This window comes from Vigna umbellata, chromosome 5 (genome assembly GCF_029865625.1).
Source record: "Vigna umbellata cultivar VRB3 chromosome 5, Vumbellata_1.0, whole genome shotgun sequence".
Classification (NCBI taxonomy): Eukaryota; Viridiplantae; Streptophyta; class Magnoliopsida; order Fabales; family Fabaceae; genus Vigna; species Vigna umbellata.
Window position 1 is genome coordinate 64220747 of NC_142169.1, and position 24205 is coordinate 64244951.

The 24205-nt window shown below is 30.7% G+C and overlaps 2 protein-coding genes and 2 pseudogenes across 5 annotated transcripts; all 4 read right to left on the bottom strand.

Moving 5' to 3' along the window:
- Positions 1 to 9446: 9446 nt before the first annotated feature.
- LOC124823253 (14 kDa proline-rich protein DC2.15 pseudogene) lies at positions 9447 to 10126 on the bottom strand (annotated as a pseudogene).
- A 4099-nt stretch (positions 10127 to 14225) lies between these two features.
- On the bottom strand, positions 14226 to 15197 carry LOC148198805 (uncharacterized; annotated as a pseudogene).
- A 6-nt stretch (positions 15198 to 15203) lies between these two features.
- LOC148198806 (uncharacterized) lies at positions 15204 to 20148 on the bottom strand. The gene is made up of 4 exons (XM_088115920.1): positions 20106 to 20148; positions 15657 to 17614; positions 15380 to 15562; positions 15204 to 15257 (listed from the first exon to the last, which is right to left on the bottom strand). The coding sequence occupies exons 1-4, from the start codon at positions 20146 to 20148 to the stop codon at positions 15204 to 15206; spliced, it is 2238 nt and encodes a 745-aa protein (XP_087972046.1).
- Positions 20149 to 20170: 22 nt separating this feature from the next.
- LOC124843404 (Homeodomain-like superfamily protein) lies at positions 20171 to 22536 on the bottom strand. 4 transcript variants are annotated; one of them, XM_047320143.2, is made up of 2 exons: positions 21950 to 22536; positions 20171 to 21055 (listed from the first exon to the last, which is right to left on the bottom strand). In XM_047320143.2, the coding sequence occupies exons 1-2, from the start codon at positions 22165 to 22167 to the stop codon at positions 20284 to 20286; spliced, it is 990 nt and encodes a 329-aa protein (XP_047176099.2). In that variant the 5' UTR covers positions 22168 to 22536; the 3' UTR covers positions 20171 to 20283. The 4 variants fall into 4 exon arrangements, with proteins under 4 accessions (XP_047176099.2, XP_087971463.1, XP_047176101.1 ...); XM_088115337.1 differs by lacking the exon at positions 21950 to 22536 and adding an exon at positions 21745 to 21933; XM_047320145.2 differs by lacking the exon at positions 21950 to 22536 and adding an exon at positions 21532 to 21738.
- Between the last annotated feature and the right edge of the window lie 1669 nt (positions 22537 to 24205).

Genomic DNA, 24205 nt, shown 5'->3' on the forward strand with positions numbered 1-24205 from the left:
TATTGATCTGGCATGGATAGATTAGACATGGAACAGGAGAATATATTTTAAAGGATAACAATATTTTAACAATAATTTTTTTTACAACATTTTAACATTATTATCATGTGATTGTTCTATGTTGGTGTTTATAATTATTATTGAAATAATTTTGGACCAATCACAAAAATGGCACGTAAATGATATTAAAATGTTACCAAAAAATGTTGTCAAAATATCATTTTCCTATTTTAAATTACTAAAAAGTAAAAATAAAAATAAAAAAAATCTTATTTCCTTTGAAGAACATTTTTTACCATGCAATTTTTCATTGTCTCTGTTTTAATATTGCTTGTCTCATAAAATATACTCAATTTTTTTTATCACAACCTCAATCACACATTATTTTCTTTTGTGTAGGTTTTCTCAAACATTGTATTGCACTTGTATTTTAAGAAAATTGTTCTTGCTTATGTGCTCTGTTTTTGGGGGTTGATTTTAATCCCTTGGTCGTCAGTGTTGCAGCTTCAAGGAGTTAGCTGGAAACCGACCTTTGTTACAGTTACGAACTGCTGAAGAAGCTGCTGTAAGTGTTGCTTCAGAGGCTACTGGACAAGGTGTTGAGGGAGAGGTTCATCCTGATGGTGCAGAGAAGTCTCCTAAATCTGTAAGTGTTGGCTTAACAGAAGCAGAAGAATCCATTGGATGAAGCAACTTTTTAATCGGGAAATTGAACTAAGACTAAAGCATGGGCCTTCAATTTGGTTTCTTGAGGCTAAGTACTTCAAACCCTATTTTTTTGGAGGACATTCTAGGTTTGTCATGCATTTGTAAAAATTCACTCTTTTTAAAGTGCGAATGTTATGCATGCAGGTGTCTTGTTAACTTTCACAAATTGAGAACATGAATGTTACATTGAGATAACGAATTACTTGCCTTCTACTGTCCTCTTTTGGTTTGGCATATGTTGTTTCTTTACTTTAACTTGTGTGTAGACAAACATGTTCTTGAAATTTAAAACAGGCCAACATAAATGTACGTGTTGTAGCACAAGGTTGTTCTGAGTACAACATCACCGTAGTTGTAAAGCGGGAGGATTCTATAAAGGCTTTACGGGCAGTTCATTCCAGATTTTATCTCTCGAGAACCACCATAGCAATGGGCATTATTGGGCTTGGATTAATTGGAAGCACACTGATTGACCAGCTAAACGACCAGGTAAGGTTTTTGTAGATAATTTTTAAGGAATGCAGATAAGAAATAATAACTATAAGTATTCTCATTTCATAATCAATTTATTACTTGTTGAAAGTACAGTTCTATCAGTTGGTATGCTATTAACTTAGTATTTTGGTGCTGTAAGGCATGAGCTTATGCTAATAATTACGAAGGTTGGCTATGCAAAGGAATACATGTCATCACTCCCAACAAGAAGGCAAATTCAGGACCACTTGATGAGGTAAAATGAAACCATCCAGCTTATTGTCCTTTTTAGAACATAAACCATTTTTTGTAATGTAACATATGGATTATTCCCTATTTAAGGATACTCAAACGCCATTTTTAATTCAATTTTTTTGTTATGCAACCTATCTTATGTGTTGTCCCTGTAAATTTTGGGTATAGCACTCTGCTACAAGCTGAAAATCCCCATGCCAATTTATTTAAGATGTTTTGATAATGTTTCTATGAATACTAAGAAGGTAGGATAAAATACGTTAAGCTAAAATCAACTCTTGTTTCTATGAATACAAGTTAACTCCCAAGTGCACACACTTGATACTTTTGCCATCTAAGCTGCAGTAAGTTTCCCTTTAATGCCATTGTTGCTGCAAAAGTGCTAAACTCTCATTACAATTGAATAAACATTATTTCATGTCACTGATCAGCAAGGCAAGAAGATAACAGACAACAAAACAATAGAATTCATTGAAAAGGTATTCATCTTTCTTCTCTACATATGATATACTATTATAGTTAAATATTTATCTAACTAAATACTTATCTAACTACTTATGACAAAATTGTTCTAATTTAATTATTTTATTTGTAGATCTTTAATGATTCATCTCCAATGGAAGCTCAAGACATTAAAGACATTAGAACTAAGTGAATTTCTTTTATTTTAAGTGTTAGTAAATTGTAGAAACTTGACTACAATGTAGTGTAAGTTAATGTTATATTTTGATTTAATATATGGTTTGATGTACAAATTATATATGTATTAAATATTATTACACAATTTAATGTTTGAAATGAATTTGATTATGTTAGTTTAATTGAATATGTTCATGTTATATTGATTATAAATTGATTGATGAAATTATAATACAGGAAATTAATTGTAAATTGAATGGATATTTGAAATGTAATAATGAATTTGTTTTTTTACAAAACAAGTTTTTATGACAGATGAACAATGTATGTAATAAAAGTTTATTTCTGAAAAGTATATATATTATGATAGGTGAAAAATTACTTGTCATAATATATTCTATGATAGGTGAAAAAATTTATATCATAAAATGCTACATATTATGATAGATAAATTTAGCCGCATCACAATAAATTTGTTATATTATGATTGATAAGTGAAAATATGTCATAATACACTAAACCTATTATGATGCCAAGTTACCTATCATAATAGGTCATTTTTACTTATCATAAAAAGCTATTTTTTCACTAGTTTATCATAATAGGTCATTTTTACTTATCATAAAAAGCGATTTTTCTACTAGTGCATCTTTGTCGTCTCTGCATACATCACACAAAAATACTTAAAAGTTGTAAATATCTACTAATTTTGCACTAATTCTTCATTTTTTTCAAATATATTTAAAAATTACATTCACTACCATTTTAAAGAGCATGGATAAAATAAGAAATATATGTTACCGATGATAACCATCAATATTTTCGATAGATAATTATTAATGAATTTAGACTATCAATATTTTTTATCATAGACAGTTATTAATGAATCTTTTAATTTTTACTAAAATTATTAATGAATATTTTAGTGATGATTGTTTACCGTCAATAACTTTAGTTTAAACAAATTTTTGTCCATTGATAAATTCATTTTTTCAATATAAGACCAATAAATATTTTCCATGATCAATAATCTTAATTTATAATGAAATAGTTATGATTAGGGAAATCATAAATTATGCTATAAACTTAAATTATGGTTGTAGTTGTTCAGAGTTAAATAAATGTTTAATCACATTACGTATAACACTCAATCGCATTTTAACATATTTATATAAATTAAGGTTTCTTAATTCTTCCAATCAAAGTATAATCTTGTATCACATTTAGATTTCATCAATCGACAAAATTATAGGAGTTGTTCACACATAAAACCAAAATTGTCATCTTTTCGATTAAATAATATTTTATATAAAAGTGTAAATAGTTATAGACAAAAACGTAAATAGTTTAGATAATATTTTTAGAATTGTGAATAATATAGACAACATATTTAAAATTGTAATAGTTTTTAGCACGTATTAAAATTATGGTTAATTTAATTTTAAATATTTCATACTATGTGACTCAATAATAATTAAAGTATTTGAGGGTGTCACAATTGTCCCATGGTGGATAGGAGATGAGTCGAATCACACTTGAAGGTTATGTTCTTAAGTAAAAAAGAGTTGCATCTTAATTATCAAATATGATTTTTGTTTTAATAGTAAACGCTCGATTTAACAATTATAATATCAGTGAAAACAAGTTTGATTTCCATTTAAGCAATTATTTAGGACAAGATTGTTATAGGTTACATAATTACATTATAGCATAGGCTAGGTGAGCCAAGTCAATATTTTTGCAAATTGCATAAATTGTCTCGTAGCGGTTAAATGATTATGGTCTAAGTTAATTGAAAAGCCAAGTGAATCAAGCCATAATTGAAAAGTTTGATTCCTATAAAGAGACAATTATTGAGGAAGAGATTGTTGCACATTCCATCAATTATCTTGTGGTGATTAAATAATTATAGTCTAATTTGAGCAAAAATATGTCATATTGTCTTCATCTAAAATAACGGTTTTTGAAACATTTATAATTTTAAAATAATTGATTCTTACTGTGAAGAATATGGTTCTCAAATTTATTCAACTAATATCATCAGAGAAGAAGGGCTACGTTCAACCAATCAAAGAGTCAAATTTAATAATAAAGCATGTGAAGAGTAGGGATAAAAAACAATGCCCCTAACTTACACTTCTTCAACTACTCACTACAACTTGTCTCTGGTTTTTATCCCTCATCTTTAATTTTTTTTCACCCTTTGAAATTGAAATTACAATGCAGGAAACATTTTTACATAATTTTTTATTGATAAATATTAATGGTTCGTTTTATTAGTGAAAGAGTCTAATCTATAATTTTTTCACTCTTTTTAAAAAATTTCAAATCAATTTGATATATTTTAAATATTAGTAAAAAGATTTACAACCTCTTCAGTATTTTCACTGTTATTATTATTGCTATTAAAGTGTAATAATACTCTTGCATTAAATATATTCACTTTTATGCTTAAAAATTGATACTTTGATTAACAGGGGCTTAATAATAGTTAATTGAATTTTAATTTTAAATAACTGAAAAAATAAACATTTTTATCAAAATACATTTCAAATAGTTATAGTTATAATTATTTTCTAATTCAGCATCAACTTTGATGTATTAGTTGTGCTCACGTTTAAAAGTTCATCAATCAATTATTATTATTATATGAAAACTTTTTAAAAAATAAAATAAAATAAAATAAAAGAATAATAATATTTATTTTTCACAAAGTATAAGTAAACTATATCTATTATGAAAAAAAAATTAAACAAACACATGGAGGTAAAATATTAAACCACACTTATATTATTTTCTACAAATAAAAATTAAAGTATTTAAGTTATATCAACATAATGATTTTCTTCTTGAAAAATACATGATAAACTTTAAACTACATGTCAGCACCAACGTCGTCTCCTTCTCAAACTCCAACGTATCATTCATTAATTCAAAAAGAAAACCATGACAAAGTAAAAAATAATCACTTTTCAACTAAAGCCTCTAGAAGTCCTTTCTCTAAGCTTGTTCCAAAGTATAAACAATGAATTTCATAAACTCAATAGGTAGAAGTTTGTATTCCTAAAAAAGCTAAAAAATTATTCACATATTCACTTTTGACTTCCTTTAAAAAATATCAGTATATGAAGTCAAACTATGAGTATTCACATACAAATTAATAAATAAAATTTTTCTTATTACTTCAATGAAAACCAACATACTCTCCCTAGTTAAAATATTGAAAAAAATTCAGCACTAAAAAATTAAATGCAATATTACTCATATATTTCTCTCAATCAAAGACAATAACTTTTTAATTTAAAAATTAGTAAAAAAAATGTAATTGATTATAATAAAATTTATTATAATTTTTCATCTTTCAAATCATCCAAATAAATGTAGTAAATAGTCATTTTAATTATTTTAAGCAAAAGACAATGAGATTTCATAAACTGTGCTTATTTTTCAAAATATTAAATATGTGAGCTATCAATAATTAAAAAGTAAGTAGATATAAGTTAATAAAATTTAATACATTGAGATCATCAAATATTCATTTTATTAAAAATATACATTAATAAAATATCACAGCATGAAGTACGTAGTCAAACATTATTAGGTAAAAACATGAGTTAGCTTGTTAGTGTTTGGCATAACAATATAAATTATTTGAAGGTCAACAAAATTTAATTTAAATGCAATTGCCGTCGAAGGCAAGTCACTTTGATTAATATATATTGATGGAATACATAAATTTATCAATTATAATGTATCCTTATAGCAAGTATTTTAATTTTAATTTGTAGTGCTTTAAATCTATTCCGTATTTTCTAGACTAAAAGTAATAAATATTTCATAAGACTACTATTAATGAAATTGCTCATTTTAAAGAAATTATATATCTTCCTAAACTTTATTATTTAATTTATGATATTTTATCTAGCTAAAAAATATAATTATAACGTGTTCCTATTATATTATGTTACGTTATTATTTTATCATATTTTATTCTTTTATTTTAATATGAGTGTAAGCTACATAAGAGTTATGCGAATGAAAATTAGGGATTAAATTGCTATATAAAAAGTTACTGAGGACCAACATTAAGATTTACTTTAATTGTTATTAATATTATCTAATATTTTTCACGAGTATTCATAACTACATCTACAAAATTTACAAGGCAAAAAATAAAATTAATTCATAGATATTCATTTATGATAAAAATAATAATTTGGAATGCAAACAATTAAAAAATTAGCTCTAAATTGTAAGTAACTTTTTGTTTTGACTTAAAAAATTTCAAGTATTTTCTTACATCATAATTATTAATGACAAATTGCAAATGTGGGGTTTAGCTTAATTTTTGTTGGAAAAATTAAGTACACAATAAAAAATTCAGATACAAAAGCACAACTGAATATATAAGTAAGGATGTGATTTATTTAAAAAGGAAACTTAAATGACGTATTTTCATTTAATGACAAAAATTTATGTTATTTTTAGGAATAACAGTTTAAATTTTATTGTATAAAGAAAACAAGGTACCGTTCTAGAACTTTAATTAGGGCCAATCCAAAAATTCCATGTATCTCTTAAAATTAGGAAGAATGTATAATCATATGCCAAGCTTCATTTTCCAATATAAATATTTAAGTGTTATATATAAGTTAAAGTTTGAATTTGTAACATCCCAATATCTCACACTGGATAATTCATAATTTATATATTGTAACATTACATTTACGGTAATATCCCGTAATCTCACACTTATAAATTCATAGTTAATATATGTCTACACATGTTTTAAACTCAGATTTCAACTATAAACTCATAAATATAATTCGAATTCTTCTAGCTTATTCTTCTGTCTCTCTCTTCATTGGCATTGGATCAGACGACATTCCTTCATCTGCTCCCGTATAACGAATTATACGATCATCGCACATACCCAAACACAAAACAAACACAAACAAGTAGGGTGAGCTAACATGCAACAAATCATTTATAAATCATGCATAATTACCTTGATATAAACATCATATAATAATTATGTTCGACACTCTCATACCACAATTCCTATTAGACACTCGTCTCACAATACCCAATAGACACCACAATACCCAATAGACACTCATCCGGATGATACGTTGATGAGCGGTCACGGGAGGTTATGCACTTGTAATGACTTCTACTTCTTTTTTTTTAATATACTTTCAAAATACTTCATACCATTTACAAGGTTAATCCCCTCACTATGTCCAAAACCGGCACATAGACCAGGACATTCAAGATCTCTTCAATTTCACCATCTTCACTAGCTTCTCTAATTTCATCATTTGCATATGTTGAATCCTCATCTCTAAACAAAAACCCTCCAGGCCAATTATCAATTCCTTCGGATGTCATTATGCTTGTGAAAATTAGATAAAATTATATACGACAAAAATTATAAAATGAAAACTCATTATAAAATCATTTTTTGTAAGAAATTGTTTAACAACGAGTGTTTCTAATTTTTTATAGGCCAATTATCAATTCCTTTGATGTCATTATGCTTGTGAAAATTAGATGACAAAAATTATAAAATGAAAACTCATTATATAATCATTTTTTGTAAGAAATTGTTTAATCGCGAGCATTTCTGATTTTTTCCAAGTCAATTACCAATTCCTTTATACTTGTGAAAATTGGATAAAATTATATAAGACAAAAATTATAAAATGAAAACTCATTATAAAATTATTTTTTGTAAGATTGTTTAAAAGTTAAGTGTTTCTGATTTTTTTAGTTTGAGCTAGTATAGGATGACAGAGAAAATGTTGGAGTGAGAGACATGAAAGATAAAGGGTTGAGAAGAATCAGAGAGGTGAGTAAGGGTTTAGGGGTTTCTTTTTTTAGTTTTGAGAATGAAAATAATTAAAATATTCTTAACCTTAAAAAACTTAGAATCCATTATATATAGGATATTTTGGTCTATTAAAACCCGATACACATTGCTAAAATATACCAACTGAAAAACATGCGTACGCGCGTTAACAAACTCAAATCCTGTATATAACTCATAAATAAAAAGTAATTATAGACTAAAACTTAATATATATATATATATATATATATATATATATATATATATATATATATATATATATATATATATATATATTGAATAGTATTTGTGTCTGACATGGATCAGTTTATTGCAATTAAGTAAAATCAATAAAAAGGCACGGACAATGCTGCAAACAAAAGAAAAACATACACAAATATAATGAAAGCACAATCTTATGTCTTCCTTCGTTCATATCCAGAAATTAAGCAATAATAGCCAGGTGCACCCATTTGCATTGTTCGTTCACTTTTTCCATATAATAAATTAGTTATTTAGGGCAATATTATCCTTCCAAAATGATTAAGAAATTAAGAAAATAAGAAAATTTAGGGCAATATTATCACTATTATAATTCCATCAATATTAAGAAATTTCTAGACCAAAATGCAAAAGACTTAATTTACTTATTAATTTTCTCTGTGAAAGCTAGTGTAAGTAATAGTTACTAAAAGATTTAACATGCTTTATTAAGCAACTGAAGAAACTTCGTGAAAAGACCAACTGTAAAGCACTGATGAATCGAATATATCAATTGATTCACTGATAAGAGTATGAATTTTTAATCATAAATAATAGATGCATGAAATGAAATGTAACCCCAATCAAAGGTAAAAGTATGCAATCCACGTATTTGGATACCTTTATAAGTTGAATTACATACACCAGTGATGGCATACACCTGTGATGGTTACATACATACATCGATGAGTAAACGCATAATAATTCTTAATATTGGTATGGTTGCAGTTCAAATTTTAGCCAATTTATAGTGACGGAAATCATGAATATATCGTGAAAAAATTTTATCTTTTTTTTGGACGGTTCATGTCAATAGTTAGATGGACTATTGGATATTTCATATATGAACCAGAATTTTCTTTATATTGTATTATGGATAATGTGTTTGGATGCTTGAAGGTATGTGATTATTGTATAGTGCCCAATCACAAACTGATGGATGTGTGAATATGAAGAAAATGTCGATGTTGTAAGTGTAATTTAATGAATAATGCGGCATCTTACTCAATAGATTTTATTTTTTGTCATCATTCTCTATCTCCGATTTCATAATTTCCTAAAAACGTCTTTAATTCTCGACTCTCCTTTCTTGAGTTAAAATTATAGGAGTAAAATGCAATTTGCTCGCACAAATATAAACAACAGTTGTCAACCTTTTCAATCAAATCATTTTCTATCTAGAAAATTTAACCTGTTATACAACTAACCCTTAAACAAAGCTTTTTAGGTTACTGTTCAAAACATGCTTCAAGCCAAATGACAAATTTCTCCTAAAATAGGAGTCCCATAACATTATTGGTAACACAGCTTCTACACATGCAATCAAAGATGGTGACGACGAGGATGATGAAAGAGTGAGAATATAGGACGCATGGGAAGCACCAAAAAAAATAGTACATGGAGCACAACAATTGAAAAGAGAAACAAAACAACCATAGACGAAATACGAGGAAGACAACATGTGGAATATGTTGAAGGAGAGATGAATATATTTAAGGGCACTGGAAACCAATGTTGGAGCTTTTCCTTCCACAGTTGTTGAGAAGTAGACTCAAGGAAACTGGGAGGTTAAGGTTGATGCCTAGGATGTTAGCTTTGATGGCAGTGCAGAGGCATGCAGCAACTTCAAGATCAACCAGATCCTTAATCAGGCTGCAGCATGGAAGGGTTGGTGGTGACCCCAATTTAACATTGACCAAGTTCAACACGTTAGCACACACCCCCAACTTAAGTGCATCTATAGGACATGCACCCTTTTGGTAGGGCACTGATGGGTCTGGGATTACAGGGATGTAGGTTGAGCTCACCATGGTGTAGGAAAGCATGTTGAGACAAAGGAGTAGAGCAACAACACAGGTTGATGCAACAGTGCCCTTGGAAGCCATTTCACTAAACTAAGGATATAACACAGAAAAGAAAAGTAATAAATTTGGTGAAAGTTAGAGAAGTGTGAGGGGGGTTTTATAGGTAACTAATTTAGTGGTTTTTGGTGTATTTGTTTTAAATTAGTAGTTAGGAGAACCCGTGAACCTTTGATTATAATTGAGATGCTTCTCTAGCTGGCACCCTGGCTGGGCAACACGAGGGATCATATGGGATCATATGTAGCAACAAAAGTGAACAGTTACTCATTTTGTTTTTCTTTTATAAGACAAAATTGTCATAAGGATTGAATCTTATAATAACTCCATCAACTTAATCACAAGCATGTATGCATGATTCACTTATTCGAAATTCCACTTCAACTTAATACGTAAGTAAATGCAAACTTCATTTTACAAATCAGTTATGTAAAATTGAGTTAGACTTAAAATGTCAATTTAAAACTTATCATATCCATATTTATTGTTTGTTACCCGCTAGAGATAAAGTCAATTTATAATCTCATTTTATAAATCAATTTTATAGAATTGAGTTAAACTTAAATTTACCTCTTAATTCTTTTTTGTTTTCCTTTCTCATTTAATTCAGAGTGAATATTATTAATCTGCAGTTTAATTTTCTCTGCCGAATTTCAAAATTGCTGAGAGTTTTGCTTGAAAATGTATAAATATGCTTTTGAGTGTCTTTATATGCTTTCACACACCCAGCCCTTCCCCATCTTTCCTGCTTTTTTTTTTAAGTATTAATCTGGTTGAACTGGTAAGTATTTCCTTTGTGTGTATTAAAGTATTGTATTTTTACATATAATTAGTTAACTAAGGTTATTGCTAATTTGGTTGAATAATGTGAATAAATTATTGCAAATTGCAAATTTTTTAATATTTGTAATTAATTTTTATAAATAAAGATCATTAATCAAAATACATTAATAATAGAAAGACCTTTGTAATTCAATTGTAGATTATAATTGAAATTTGACTTTAAATAGCTATTTTAAAAATTATATTTAATAAAATCTAAAATCAATTATAAAAGAAATTGTTTGGTATTAATATCAATAGCGTATAAAATCAAACTCTTTATGTATGATATCTAACTGAAATAACTAATGTTTATAAAACAGACAAATTATATACGTCATGGAGATAAGCTTTCACATGTAACTGCTCAATCTTTACTTTCCCACCAAACACACTAACAATATGTTCACTGTTTTTTTATTTTTATTTTTCTCATAAAGGGGTTCCAATGAATGTCACTGTATAATTAAGAAATGAAGTATTATGTCACATATATTTGTCGTATCATAACACGTGAACATTGGTTTACATATTTCAGCAAATAAGTTTCTTTTCATTTCTAATTACTTCTATATAGGTCTTCGTACATGATTTATTGGTTAAAAATAGCATCACAAAACATACCTTTTCAATCTACCCATTTTTATATTTTAAATAATTCAACTATCGTTGAATGATACATAATTTTTTTAATTTCACTTTACTATTCTTCACATATCTAGTAAAAACTTACCTATATTACCGAATAATTTAACCTAATTTCACACTTATCATATATAAAAAGTTCAATTTACTAACTTATTTTTTATAAGTATATAAGTTGAAAAGTTTATTCATTTTGTCTAAAGTATAAAAAGAAAAGTTTATCTAGAGTATAAAAAGTAAAGTAGTATCATAAGATCTTCTTAAATATCTACAATGGTTTATATATACCTTTCAAATTTCATTACGCTAAGTTTTATATGATTTAGAAATTGAGTAAAGGATAATTTTAGTACATTTTTCTCTTTTAATTTATATTTTAAAAATAAATCTTTGATAAAGACTTTAAGTTTCAGACAATATTTAAACAATTATAAAAACTTTTTAGTTATATAAAACTGCAAAAAAATAAATAAATAAAATTACTCTTCCCTTGGTAATCATGGGTCTTTCCTCCATGATATCTTCCAAGCTTTGAAAGGCTACCGAGAGAGCTTTAACGAGAATTTAAGTTAATTTTTATTCCAAGCTTACTAATAACACTTATATTTGGAATTATCGCTTGCCCCCTCATCCATGATATATTATAGTAAGTAGGTTTCTCCTTTACCATTGATTCCACAAAACACATGAATTGCATTAATTATTCTAAAACTAAATTAAATTTTAAAAGTGATACTGAGTAAAGTAAATTAAAAAACTCTAAATCATTTGAACTATATGAATTAATTTTATTTTAAAATATTTCTCAATATTATACGTTATAATTTAATTTAATTAAAATAGTTGTATTCACAAGCAATTTATTTTTTGGGTTAAATATGTTTTTAGTCCCTGAACTATCAAGCGTTTTTATTTTTCGTTCCTATTTCAAACTTTTCACGATTAGATCCCTGTCCTTAAGGAAACCATTATTTTTGGTCCTCCAATACAAACGGCGTTAAAATTCGGGTGATGTGGCTAACGTATAGGCACGTGGGATGACAGCTATCGTTTGTAACATTTGCCACGTGTTAAAACATTTTAAATGGAAATTGATTAGTGATTAAATGAGCTGACGGAGATAAGGGATTGGATCTTCTTAAGTGAATCAAAGACGAGGGTCATCTTCTTCAAAAGGTTTCGGTGATAAGCACATAATTTCAGCTGGGAAGAAGGTTTCAGTGAACCGCAAAAGGTTGGATTTCATCTTCTTCAACATTGGCGTAAATGGTCACGTAAGTTGATTTTCGTCTTTCGTTTCGTCTGAATGGATGGATTTGGGATATAGGGTTTTTGTTGGGAGTAGTCGAAGTTGATTTACTTTGGAAATTACTGTATCAGGGAAATGGAAGCTGACAGAGGAGGAAATGGTTGCACGCGAAGGAGTATTGGTTCTGGAATGTCCCAAACATGTGGATCCTCCTCTGACTTAGCTACAAGAAATTGTGGTTGTGGGGAAAGATTGTTGCTGTTGAAGGCAACTACATTGAAGAACAAAGGGAGACTGTTTTATAGATGTAGAAATTGGACAGTAAGTGAGAAAATGTTTTACTTATTGTGATGAAGTTTGTATTCGTGATTTGTAATTTCTTTTGCAGAGTAATTCAAGTTGTAACTACTTTGAATGGGTTGATGAAGGAGACTCGAAAATTGAAGGAAGCTTACAAAGGAGGAGTGAAGAAGTTGAAGTCTGTAATGAAAATGTTGTCTTGGATCTAAGGAAGAAGAAGGACAAGTTGAAGAGGAAATTAGAGCAAGAGAGAAAAAAGTTCAAAATGATGTTGGTCTTGTTTGTATTGTCATTATGGGCATTAACAGTGATGTTTTGTTTTATGTTTGTGCTGAAGATAAATTGTAATTAGATTGGTAATGTTGTGTTGTGGATGTACTTTCAAGTTTTAAATTGAATAAAATGTTGTGTTCTGTTATGTGATTATAGTTGTTATTTTAAATCAAAGAGTTTTATAGCATAGTTTATAAAAATCAGTTACACCCAAAATGTCAACTAGTAAAAGCATTATAGTGGTATGCGTAATTGAACCAGTAAAAGCATTATAAAAATGAAGTCTTGAACCAGTAAAAGCATTATAAAAATGAAGTTGCCAAGACATGTGAATGAAGTCTTGAACCAGTAAAAGCATTATAAAGAATGACCAAGTATCATTGGATGTGGATGGTTTATATAAAAATGTGACAAAAATACTTATAACATCAGAAAGCACAATGTGACAGCAGAAAGCACCAGTGTTGAACCAGCTGAAAATGATGCATAAGCTACTTATAACATCAATCTTGCAAGATTATTATGAGATGCCAACACCCTACTGCTTTGAAAAAAACTAATCCAACAAGTAATTTAAAGCACAGTGACTGAAATGGACAGGGGACAATGAAGAGTAAAATGTCATCCAAGTTAATGCATTGCATTCAACAAAACAACAGAAGAAATTACAGAAGTGGTCCCCCAGCAGTTTAATTAACACAAGAAGTGGTCCCCCAGCAGTTTAATTAACACAAGAAGTGGTCCCCTAGTACTTTAATTAACATTGGATGTGGTACACTATATGACAAACAAGTTGTCCAAAAAATACTGTGCCCATTACAAATGGTCTCCCGAAGTGGGTCCCAACCAGTTAAAGCATTATAGCATTAAAAAAAGTCTATGGATGTCAAGTGCAACTGGCTTGAGACCCTAGAAATTGTGCAGCCAATCTTGAGGATGTTCTTCTTCCCCCTTGACGCATATGTGCAGCCCCTCTAAGTTGTGATGTTCTTTGACCTTGTGAGGTTGATGCAGATGGTTCAGCAGCCGTTGCAGTTCTTCTTGCAGATCCTCCCCTTGCAGTTGATGCAGATCTTCCCCTTGCAGTTGATGCAGATCTTCCCCTTGCAGTTGATAAAGATCCTCCCCTTCCACCTGATGCACTTCTTGTTGCAGATTCTGTCCTTCCAGTTGTTGCAGATCCTCCCATTGCAGATGTGCCTCTTGTGTCCTGTGACAGGCTTAAGGTAGTTAGATTTGACATAAATATAAATAAATGAACTTGTAAATAACATGTTCAGGAGGAAATACCTTGCTTTTCTACCCCTTTTTACAACTTCTTACATTGTGTCCATATGCATTACAACTGCTACACTTCATACCAATATTTTTCTTGGACAATTTTGAATGGCTGACATATTCATCAGCTTCTCTTCTTCTTAACTTTTTAGGCCTTCCAGGAGGTGTTTTATAAGTGGGTGGTAGTAGTGGGGCAGTGTCGGATGTAGGCCAAAGTTGTTGTCCATTGATTGGAATTATTTCAGGTGCATAACAAGTGTTATAAGCATGTTTCTTGTAATATGGATGAACATAATCTTCTGGGTTTTCTAATTTATAATGTATGGCAGCAACAGCATGTCTACAAGGTATTCCAACCAAATCCCAAAAGTAACAACTACAAGTATGATTACAAAGATCAACTACAAACTTCTCCATTGTAAAGCCATGAGTGACCTCAAATTTAGCACCCCCTGCCCAAACTGGAAGCCAATTCCCACTCTTTTCAACTTCCTTATCAAGTCTTTTTCTCGGTTTAGGCATAACATCACCAGGATAGTTGATAACTTTTTCTCTAAGTGTTGCAAACCTACTCATAATATATGACCTAATCCATTCCATCATAGTAATTATAGGTTTGTCTCTTGCCAGCAAAATAGTACTATTAAATGACTCAGACAAATTATTGATCAACACATCACATCTAGGATAAGCACTAAATGCATGTTTACACCAAGATTTAGTTGGAATTGTCATTAACCAATTATAAGCATCACAATTCACAGTCTTCAACTCACCCATTTTTTTTTCCCAGTCTTGAAAGTATGTTGCCTTGGCAGCCCCCATCATAAGGTCTCTAATGAGTAGTCCTCCACCAAATTTCTTCTTATAGTTGTTGTACAAATGCCTTAAACACAGCCTATGCTCCACCCCATTCAAAATCTCATCAAATACTGCCATTAATCCCTGCCAACAAATGCCAACAACATTTACTAAAGTAACTTAACAATTTGAATAAAACAGGGAATGAAAAAACATATTGATGTATAAAGTAACTTACCTTTTGCTGATCCGAAATAAAGATCCACCTTTGACAATCTATTCCCCCAATATCACCCAGCAGCAGGGTCAAAAACCATCTCCATGTCTCTTTGCATTCATTTTCAACCACAGCAAAAGCTAGGGGGAAATATTGGTCATTAGGGTCTCTTGCCACTGCCACTAACAACTGACCTCCATATGTTGTCTTCAAATGACAACCATCTACCCCAATGAATGGCCTGCAACTACCTAAGAACCCCTCTTTACAACCCTCTAGACACATGTAAAATGCCCCAAACCGTGGTGGCAAAGTGGGTTGGGGTTGATTGACCTTAATCTTGAATGTTCCAGCCTTTACCCTTAGCAACTCAGCCACATAATCATACAAACGTCCATACTGACGTTCTCCATCACCCACTAAAGAATCCATAGCAATTTCCTTTGCTCTTGCTGCTTTCCAAGGAGTAATTCCAACACTAAAGGACTTTTTGATTTCATCTATGATTTGGTTCACTGTCATGCCTCCCACATTCACAAATCTGTCTACCAATACTTGTGCAATCCATTGCACACTTGCACTTTTGTTACTAAAAACCCTTCCACACTTGTGACGTCCAACGAGAGTTTTCACTCTAAAAGTTTCCCTTCCTCCTACCTTGCTTGCCATAATTACAAAACCACATCCCTTTTTACAAACTGCCCTCACTCTCTTCAAATCATTCTTAACAAACTTCACTTCTTTGCCATTTAATACGCTATGCTCCTGTAGGGCACTTTTAAAATCTTTCAATGACTTAAACTCCATCCCCAATGTAAATTTGAAACTCTTAGTCATTTCATCTGCTCTGTACTTTGGAAACTTCCTCCTATTATCACTAATAGCCTCATCACTATCCACATTTGAAGACAATTCATCAGTATTGTAATCTTCATTTATCTCATGCTCATGGTGTCCAACATCTTCGTTAACCATAAATGACCCCTCACCACCACCGTTTCTTCTCCTCACACTTTTCTTCCTCTTTTTCATTGTATTCCACCTCTCTAAAACAGGATTAATATTTCTTCTTTCTTCCTCCACCCTCTGATCCTCCATCCCAAACCCATCATCATCATTTTCCATTCTGTTCTCTTCACTATCATCCACATTTTCCATCACTTCTTCCTCAACCACATTGCCCTCTTCCTCACCCCTCTGTACATATTCGTCCTCAACGTTCCCCTCTTCTTCTTCGTAATCCATTAGGACATCTTCTACTTCCACATTCCCCTCCACCTCACCAACATAACCATCTTCTTTATCAACTGTATCATCTTCTTCAGCCACATAAGCATCTTCTTTATCCACTACATCATCTTCTTCAGCCACATATGCATGTGCTTCACCAACATAACCATCTTCTTTATCCACTGCATCATCTTCTTCAGCCACATAAGCATGTAGTTCACCAACATAACCAACTTCTTTATCCACTGCATGATCTTCTTCATCCACATAACCATCTGCTTCACCAACATAACCAACTTCTTCATCCACAATAGCATCTTCTTCAACAACATATGCATGTATATCTTCCACCTCTTCTTCCATATTTACCTCTTCCTCCGTCTCCTGTACTGCCTCTTCACCAAAACACAAAAACTTTACTTCATCTGGCTGACTAGGTTGTAGATGTTGGACATAGATTTCAACCTCATCATTATTTGCCTCTGCATAGTTAGCCAAGAACAGTGCTTCCCTGTCATCACTCAGTAATCTCAGGTTGTTCATTGCCTTTTGTTTTGCCCCCTTCCACCATAGCTTGAACTCTGCATCATACTTGAATTCTTTAACATATCCCACTGCTTCAAAGTAAGACCACCTGTCCGGATCAATTCCTTTTATAACATGTATTTCTCCTCCCACATATTCTATTCCCTTATTCTTCACGAACTTCCCCATGTGATGCAGAGAAAAATGAAAAACCATTGCTAATCCTACATTGTAAAATGCACATTTTACTCACACAATGCACAATAAGCAATGGAGTGACAGTAAACATAAACGAAAATAACAAAATTACCTTCTTCGAATCGCCTTCCTCACACACACAATGCAAACGAACACTGGAGCAACAAAGTTATCAACCCTAATCGCGACTCACGTTCAAGATAAAACAAAGTTATCAACCCTCGTCTTTGATTCACTTAAGAAGATCCAATCCCTTATCTCCGTCAGCTCATTTAATCACTAATCAATTTCCATTTAAAATGTTTTAACACGTGGCAAATGTTACAAACGATAGCTGTCATCCCACGTGCCTATACGTTAGCCACATCACCCGAATTTTAACGCCGTTTGTATTGGAGGACCAAAAATAATGGTTTCCTTAAGGACAGGGATCTAATCGTGAAAAGTTTGAAATAGGGACGAAAAATAAAAACGCTTGATAGTTCAGGGACTAAAAACATATTTAACCCTTATTTTTTTAAGTAGAACTGTCAAAACGGATAATCCGGCTCGGTCCACCACAAGTTTGTTACTTAGTGAGTCAACCCAATCCAGTTCATTTATTAGCGAGCTGAAATTTTTTTGAATCCGGCTCGATCCACCACGGGTTAGTGGGTTAAACGGGTTGGCTCACTAACTCACTTAATTATAAGTTTTCTTTAAAATAGAAAAAAATTATATATTTTTTTAATTTAAATCTAAAAAAATTTCACTCTAAAATGATGTTAAACTCCAAAGACAATTCAAAATAAAAAATATATATCATACAATCCAAGCTTAATCCAAAAACAAGCACAAAACGCAAACAAAATTTTTAATATTGATAATTTTTGTATCACTTGTCCATTTATAATATTAAAATCTTGAATAAATAAATCTATAATATTTTTCTCTTTTGAAACATCTTTTTTTTTATCTCATCTACAATATAATAAAAAAAACTAAGTAATAATATTGAAACACAAAATAATAAATAATTAAATTAAATTAGGTGGATTGGTGAGTCAATCCAATTCGCCATGGTTCAACCCTGGTGAGTCAACCTAGTTCACCATGGGTTCAATCCGGGTAAGCTGGGTTCTAAGTGAGTCAGATTGAAAACTAGTCCACATAAAAACAATTATATTCTTTTCAAATCCAACCCGACTCAAACCCGTAATAAATTGGATTAGCTTGCAGATTACAAACTCAGACAACACTATTTTTAAGAACCAAATTAATATAACAGTTTAGGATACGTAATTTTTATTTAAAATAGTTTTTTTTATACAGTTTAATTTAGCATAAATTTATTTAAGTTGAAAACATTTCTTTACAATCCTATCATAGTAATATTTTTACATAAGGAGGAAAGTTCAGCTCTATGGCTTATGCTATGTTTAAATGACAAATATATAAAATTTATTTATATTATAAAAATTGGTTAAATACATTTTTACTTGAGAATGAAAAATGAAATTAGTTATGATTTGAAACTTTAGCCTAATTTATTCCCTCAAAATTATGTAAATACGTGATTTAGTTTTTTTAACTTAATTTTATTAAATTTATATAGTATTTTAAATGTATCTTTTTATTAATGCATTTAAAATTTAAATAAGTTTAACAAAATTTGATTAAAAAAATTAAATTTTACATGTTTTAAAATTGAGATATTAAACTGGGTCAAAATTTTGAATAAAAATTAATTCTAGTTTTAACTGAGACAAAGATGAAAACATATTTAATTCTATAAAAATCAAATCAATTAATAAAAAAATGTGTAAAAAAAAGTTGAAAATAACTTATTTAAATCCTTCAACGTTTTAATAATAAATATAAGTGTAATTTTGTACACTCTGAACTAAATAATTTTATCTCACGATAAGAGTTAGATAGGTGGATAATTAGTTTAAGCGTGGCATAAATCTCCATTATGTAACAAACATGTCCACATAATCCACATTAAAAATGAACTTTAATTCTTGCTAATCACGTTAGTTCTGCAAAGTCTATGGCTTAAATTGATCACTTTAGATATGCAAAAGTTTCAGATTCTTTCAGCATTTATTTACATAATAATATCCTACTAAGTCCATAAACAATATACAACTACTAGAAGTAAGAAACAATAAATTTTAAATCATTTGACGCAACACAACACAACATATTATAAAAATCAATATACAAGTTTAAATTTTAGTCCATTGCGACCTCCTCGTGTTAAATCTGGCAAAATGTTACTTTTAAAACGTAATTTGTCACACATTGAGAAACAGAAAAAAATAAACTTGTTTAATCAACAAGAGTTTATCCCGTGAAAACTCATTGAAAATCTTCACCTTATAGTTTATACAGCTTTATAATGAAGGAGAAATCATATAACAGTACTCTGTCAATTTTTCTACTGTTTTTGAGATCAAGATTAACAACTTGCAATTATGAAAAAGTATGCGGAAAACCAGCTTTGCTGATATTAAAAGTATATCTGTGGAATACTGTTTTGAAACTCCAATTTCAACGCAACTCCAATGAGCTTCATATTTAAAATTTTAAGAGCAGAGTTAAAGGATTGTATATTGTCGACTAAAAAGAAGAATGGCTAAATAAATACTGAAGTGAAAGAAGTTATACATAAGCCGTATCTATGACTATGAAGTAGTATTGAAATTTCACTCTACTCCTTTTGTTCAATCTGGGGAGCATCAGTGGTATTGCTCAAGGCATTTCCAATACTTAGGAGGCCGTTTCTATACAGAATGTCCAACTCATCAAAATAAGGGCAGCTTTTACTATTTTGACGCCTCTTCTTGCCACTCCCTATTGTCCTTTTATAGTATTTGTTGATGTTTTCCCACTTCTCCTTACACTTCTTTGCAGACCGATTATAGCCCAATGCATACATTGCTTCAGATATCTCCTCCCAAATTGACCCTTTCGATCCCATGAAACGGAACTTGTGCTCCAATGAAGTTCTCACTGTGATAAGTGATTGCACTTCAACATCTGGCCATCTACTCTTACTATGATCACTATTAAATTCTTTATGAGCATTCACTTCAACTTCACCCTCTTCTCTTTTGCTGCATGCTTCTACTGCTTGGGGGATTTGAATTTCGTGGCCCAACAGATTCTGAATGAAGGATATGAGGGCCAAACTGCGAGACTTTTCTTCAGCTCTAGCCTCTTCCTCTTTTCTAATTCTCTCCATCTCCTCATTCTTCCAAGCTTCTTCTCTCTTTATCCTTTCCCTTTCCTTCTTTTCTATGATTTCCACCAACTGTTTGTGCATCTGTTCCTGCTTCTCCATCACCTTTGTCACCAAATTCTTCACAAAACCTTCAAGCTTTCTCACCGTCTTTCTTCTCCTCTTTCTAGGGCCATTTCCTTCAGGGCTTGCTGATGAATTGTCATCATTCTCCTCTTCATCCTCCGCATCCAAAGCCGAGCTGAAACAAGGAAGAACAAATCAAAAAGAGCAGTCCAAACCAATCTTAAACCTGTCAAGAAAGACTGTTTTGATTTCACACATGTGTCAGAGTGAATCTTGTTCGAAACACTCTCGGGTACTAAATGAAACACACCTCTTTTGGTAAAATTCTGAACCTTGATTTTTCATGTAACAAAAGATTAACCCTTTCACCAGACTCACCTCGCGTTAGTAAATAAAGGGTAACAAATTATCAATAGTTGGGGTTGCTAAATCATTCGGGAAAATGGTTTCATTCCAACAAGACCTTGTTTTTCAATTACCACACAGAACATTCTATATACTAGAAATACTTGTGTGCAGATAAAACATAACTCTTGACCCAACTATAAAAATAATAATACACCGTACAATGCATTTCTTTTCATCCACCAAAAGCACACTGCTACAAACCAAAGCATTCTCGAATCAGAAAAGAATGATGTATAGTAGTACCAAGTTGTGGGCTCAGTCTCTTTCTCTCTCATAAAGACGCAACACAGAGCTCATAGCATCAAATGGACAACACTGCAATGCAACATATTCTGAGAACAAGTTCGTGCCTAACACCTCATCGCAAACACTCATAAAAAAAAAGCAACACACTCTGCAACCACCGCCAATCACAATCTTTTTTCAATTAACTAAAATAATAGAAAAGGAAATCACTTTATTGGTTGTACGTTCCGCCCCCATTCAGCAAAGACAGGATATAATATAAGCATAAAAATAAAAGATAAAGACACACAAATTCAAATCGAATTAATAATTAAAAATAACGGAAGAGAGAAAAGGGGATCTTTTAATAATTGATTAGATAAAAAAAAAGAGGAGAAAAGCAGAGGTGGAGATGGGAGAAGAGAAACGGACTCACTCAGATTCTTGGCTCGGGGTGTGACCCGACCCGGAGGCAATCGGATCGGGCGGACGAGGGTGGGCATTGAGAGCGGAGGGAAGGGACCGGATGGGGCGGAGCTTCTGGGGGTTGTGGCGGTGGGAGAGGAGGTCGGCAGGGAATAGAAGGTCGCCGGAATCGGGAAATGGAGCGACGTGGTCGGGGACGGGGAAGTGATCGGCGGCGAAGAGGTCCATAAAATGGTAAAAAAAAAAAAAGGGAAAAAAATAGCGGCGCGAGGGTTTTGAGAAGAGGTGAAAAGTGAAGGAGAATGGTTATTCGTTGGTAAGTAAAATGACTACTGCGTTACTCTGTTGGTAAATTAGAATATAACTAAGAAGAAGTGAAATGAACCACATGCCCATGTTGTAACTTCTAATGTGCCCAAAATGTTGTCTTATTTTAGCTACGTCTAATGTCTGATTCACCGATGAGAATTAAATAATGCAAGACACACATTCCACTTCTTGTCCTTTTTAATTGAAATAAAAGCATGCTTGTTGAAGAAAAAGATTATAATAATATTTTCACTGCTAGTTAAATATTTAGTGCACAGTTTATATATTTGGATTATAGTAAAAACCGGAGACTTCAGTTGAATTTCAAATCTTGTGTCGGTAGAAAGATGTCGGCTAAAGATATTTCTATTTGGCCTTGTAGTTTAAAAAATTAGCCTATTTTAAAATAAGACTGCTTTGTAAATTGGGGTCCTTTATTTGTTATCCCCGTAAAACTCTTCATTAATGGAAAATGATAGGTTTTCATCATACTAAACTGAGTTTTTTCCTTTTTTATCTTACCTATTTTATTGTATACAGAAAGTAATTCAAGATATAATTGGATATTAAATGTGAAAAATTAACCGATTTTTTGCTGAATAAGGTTGTGTTATAACTCCATAATTTTACCATATGCGTTCACAATAAAATTATATCAAAAAATTGATTACAAAGTTTTCGCTACGTTTATGTAGTTGTGGAAGAAGTGCTTATAGAAATTATTTTAGAGGTTGAATCACAAGCTCATAGTTACATACAAATGGATGTTAGGTTCAGATTCATATAAAACAAGTAATTATTACTTTGGCAAATATTAAATTGCTTTTTAATGTTTCTTTTTCTTAATTACGTTCTGCTTTTGTTTATAATCTTGCAATCTATTTGGTTTATTTACTAGCATCTTGAATTTTTATTTATTTTGTTTTTCTTTTTTTCATTTTTCGTCTCGTTTTCCTTCGTGTCCACTTCATCTCTGTTTCCTTTCCTACACCTTCCTTTTATCTTCTTCTTTCTTCCCTTCACACACCACTAATCTAAACTCTGCAACCTCCACACCATTATACTATTCATTTACGTCAACATTACCAATTTTATCATCTTCATCGGCTTCATTGCATTCATATTGTTACAAAAATGAAGACATACACATGAAACTTTACTAAAATAAAAAAATGAAAACAAAAGAAGAACACACGAAACTTATTATAAAAAAAATTATACTTCACAAATTAAAAATAAATTTTAACTATCATGAAAAGAAATATAAAATAATATATATTAAATAAAACACTAAACCATTTAATTTTTTTTTTGAAAAAAGTCAAATTAATTAATTTATTATTAAAATAATTTTCTTACAAAATATATGCAAACATACTCCAGAGCAGTGTTGTCAAAACAGGTAACTCAATTTGATTCGATATGACCCATCACAGGTTGATCACTTAGTAAATCAACTCAATCTAACTTATTTATTAGCAAGTACATAAAAATTTGAATATAATCCAGCTCACAATGGATTGGTGGGTTAAACGGGATAATTCACTAACTCATTTAATTATAAGATTTTTTTTTTCAAATTTAAGAAAAATTACAAATTTTGTAATTCAAATATAAATAAATTTCACACTAAAATGATATTAAACTAAAAAAAGTATCATACAATACTACAAAAAACGAACAAATAAATTTTTAATATGGATTTTTTTAGTGTCACTTATCCATTCATAATATTAGAGTCTTAGATGAATAAATTCATAATATTTTGTTTTCTTGAAACATCTTTATCTCCATCTATAATAGAATATAGAATAATAAGTGTTAACTAATGATATTGAAACACAAAATAATAAATTATGGCTCACAATTCAACCCAAGTGAAGAGGTTCTAAGTGAGCCGGATTGAAAATTCACTCGTATAAAATAATTATATATTTTTCAAATTCAACCCGACTCA